This window comes from Microtus ochrogaster, assembly GCF_000317375.1.
Source record: "Microtus ochrogaster isolate Prairie Vole_2 chromosome 14 unlocalized genomic scaffold, MicOch1.0 chr14_random_1, whole genome shotgun sequence".
NCBI lineage: Eukaryota > Metazoa > Chordata > Mammalia > Rodentia > Cricetidae > Microtus > Microtus ochrogaster.
This window is the reverse complement of record NW_004949096.1, coordinates 26930365-26933736: the sequence shown is the minus strand read 5'-3', so window position 1 is coordinate 26933736 and position 3372 is coordinate 26930365. Positions and strand designations below refer to the sequence as shown.

Here is a 3372-nt window from a genome sequence, read left to right as displayed (position 1 = left end):
GAGAGAGAGAGAGAGAGAGAGAGAGAGAGAGAGAGAGAGAGAGAGAGAGAGAGGATACGAGAATGTGTATGCATGGCTGTTCCTCATGCTGTTATTGAGGCAGGGTCTCTCACTGGCCTGAAACTTACCCAGTGACTGTCTGGCCAGTGAGCCCCAAGAATCTGCCTGCAAGCGCACACCGTCATGCTTAGCTTTCTTTTATTATTTGAAATGTGGGTTCTGGGGTTGAAGTCAGGTGTTCTTGCAAGCTCTTTATGGACCGGCTATCTCCTCAGCCTAACCCTTTCCTTTTAGTACAAAAAGACTACTTTTCATAATGTTACTTCACTTTCTGAAAGAAGAAAAATCATTTAAAGGCCACTGGTAATTATGTTTTCCATTTGAAAAACCAGAAGCAGAAAGAACCGGCATCTAGAAGACAGTTTTAGCAAAAGTACTTTGGAGAATTATGGCTGAATTAGCTCACCTAGACTCTGCATCTGACATGGCAGTTTTTACTTCAGGGAAATGCTGGCAATTCAGAGATTTTAATTACAACAATCTAATTATTTTCTGGTTATAATGACTCCTAAAAGTCTTAGCCTATGAGGGAAAAACCCAGATGTTTGGAAACTTGTCAACTAAAGGAAGCAACTTTAGGAATGTACTGAGCAGCTCACTGGAGACAGCGACACTAAGAATTTATGGGGTGGAGGATGACATGATTGACATGAGTCTCAGTAATGCACTGTCTAATATGGATTCATACACAAATCATTTATTTATTGGATGTGTATGCACACACACTTACGTGTGTGTACGGGGACAACTTCTGGGAGACACTTCTTTCTTTCTACCATGCGGCTCCACCTACCAACCTCAGTTGCCAGCTAAGTGCCCATCCACTAAGCAACCTCACGGGCACTGCAGGAACAGCTAGACATTCCATAACTGCTAGGGATTTTACATTATAATTTCATTTAGCTACCCTCCTATCACCTCTCTCTTGGTGGAGACAAACCAAGGACTCTTGTTACGCAGACAAGACAAAGCTGAAGGAGAGGTGTTGGCAGGACGCTGACTGAAGCTGTCACAGGCCAGGGACTATCGCGTGCAGACAGTTGTCAGCGCCCCTCCCACAGCCCTAAGCCATTTTCTACTCTCTCTAGCTCTGACAACTTTAACTGAAAAACAAACACTAATCGGTTGCTTTTCAAAATAAAAATATTAATTAGTTGATGGTTAAAAAAACTTCAAACAAAACTAGGGACTATTGACAAAGCCAGACCGACTGTGAGAAAATAGTTTACCCTTGATAGTTAAAATGTGTCTCCTCCTGAAATCACCGAAGGGGACGAAGGGGACGAAGGGGACACTAATAAGCGCAGTGAGACTAAGAGCCCAAGGACGTGGCCTTCCTCATTTCCCAGGTTATTAAGGCAGGGAATTTCATGCTGACGGTTCACTAACGCGAAGTTTCTGAGTCAAGAACAGTCTCAAGTCCCTGGCCAACCACCTCCTCCGTGGTCTTGACCCTGCCTAGTGGCTGTTTTGAGTACATTAGCCTTGTGTCTGCAGAGTCCTATCTGTCTAGGTAGCTATCACAGTAGCCAGCTTGAGTGGCCACGGACTCTTCAGGGATTGGTTTCACCCCCTCCATTGTTAGCTGTTCTCTGGCTTATCCATACCACCTTAAAACGGAGAAAAAGATGCCGCAAGCAAGCAAGCTTGATTCTTGGTATACTGTCCATTAATTCTGGCAAGGATATTTATAGGATTGAAAATGAAAGTTAATTGTTAAATTCAGAACATGAAAGCAAGCCCTAGCAGCTTGTCTATATGGCTAAGAAAGTCAGTATAGAAAACTGGATTAAAAAGAAAATTAAAATCCTGACTTGTAGAGAAAGGTTCATTTCAAGTAGCCACCAGAGGCAATTGCTAAATAAGATGTAGAGAAAATAAGATTTTTTTTCTGCCCAGACACAATGTGCCACGTAGGAAAATGCCACGCAGACAGACAGTAACTTGAGATGAGTGGACCTGGGGGCCAGGGATGTGACTCAGTGGTCGAGCACCGGCTCAGCATGCACGAGGATCTTGGATTAATCCCCAGCACCATAGAGGGAGAAAACAGTGATCTGGTTACAAAGATCATAAAAATCGGGGCTCATTTTGTTCACACATTTTATCAGTACCAGATGAACATGATACAACATTTAGGACTATCTGCCCACTACATATTTTCAAGAGCATGGTTTTATTTCCACGTCACATTAGAGGAGCTGAGGAGCTTCTCATCCCAGGCATGAGGAACGGGAGACGATTGTAGCTTCCTGCTAGGGAGGGGTTCCTCCTTGGGCTACACTGGATTAGATGCCAGTCTCCTCTCCGGTCTGTTCCGTCACATCAGGATTAACTTTTGCCACTAAACAAACTTAATGAACTCAGCTTGTTTACTCACCAACACACTTCCCTTTATGCACCATGAGCTGATCAGGGCTACCCACACTGAAATACAGGATTTCACACGAGCCCGGGGAGGCTTCGCCACTACAGACAGAATACTGACGTTCTCGCCTTAAAAATAAATTTGGACAATGTTTTTTTTTTTTCCTTGAACTTACAATTCACATAGGAAACTCTTGCCCCCCCCCCTTCCTCCATTCAGTGCAGTCTCTGTCTCCCGGGGATGGAGTGGAAGGCTCCAATGGGAAAACCATCTACTGCCCACCTCCCACTGTTCCCTTTCACACAGGAATGGCATAAACTCCATGCAAGGCGAAGTTAAAATTCAGATCTTGACCTAGCAAGATGGCTCATGGGTAAAGATGCTTATCTCAGAGGCCTGTGGGCCCGAGTTTGATCCCAAGAATAGGAGGGAGAAAACCAACTCTACAAAGTTGACCGCCACACAAACACACAGCACACACACCCAAACACATCATATACGAAAAAGTAATAACATCAGAAAAAGTAATAACATCAGAAAAAGTAATAACATCAGCTAAGTTCTTGTGCCCCAATCACCTGGGGCTGGTGGCTACCATGCTGACAGCAGAGACACGGAACATTTCATCATCGTAAGACGTTCAACTGGCTGTACAGTTTACATTCGGCCCTCAAACATGCCCAGTGTTTTATTCCCAGGCACAGCTGCATTTGGAGAACACTCAGAGGAGGCCTCGGAGTCCTCACAGTTCCAGTCTGGCCTTCCTTTCTTCTCTTACTGTCTTTGACAGACACTCCCTGTCATTCCCTCCATGACTGTCCCCAAATGCTACCTCTCTGTTTGTTTCTTTTCCCTGCTATCCTCCCCTCCCTTCCTCTCCTTCCTCTCCCATGGATGGGGAGCAGCACAAGCCGGGAACCTAGAATGCAACAGTAATTAACAAG

At 44.8% G+C, this 3372-nt stretch overlaps 1 protein-coding gene across 9 annotated transcripts in view; it reads right to left on the bottom strand.

Annotated features, from left to right (window-relative positions):
- Eif2ak4 (eukaryotic translation initiation factor 2 alpha kinase 4) overlaps positions 1-3372 on the bottom strand; it is a 91671-nt gene that overhangs the window by 59164 nt on the left and 29135 nt on the right. For 8 of the 9 annotated variants that reach the window (XR_003378446.1, XR_003378445.1, XR_003378444.1 and 5 more), the window contains one exon: positions 2441-2556. The exons of the other annotated variant lie outside the window; for it this stretch is intronic. Coding sequence is in view for 5 of the 8 variants with exons in the window: in XM_026787876.1 (XP_026643677.1) it covers positions 2441-2556 (116 nt within the window). In the remaining 3 variants the exon portion in view is untranslated. The remainder of the gene's footprint in view (positions 1-2440; positions 2557-3372) is intronic. 9 annotated transcript variants of the gene reach the window in all.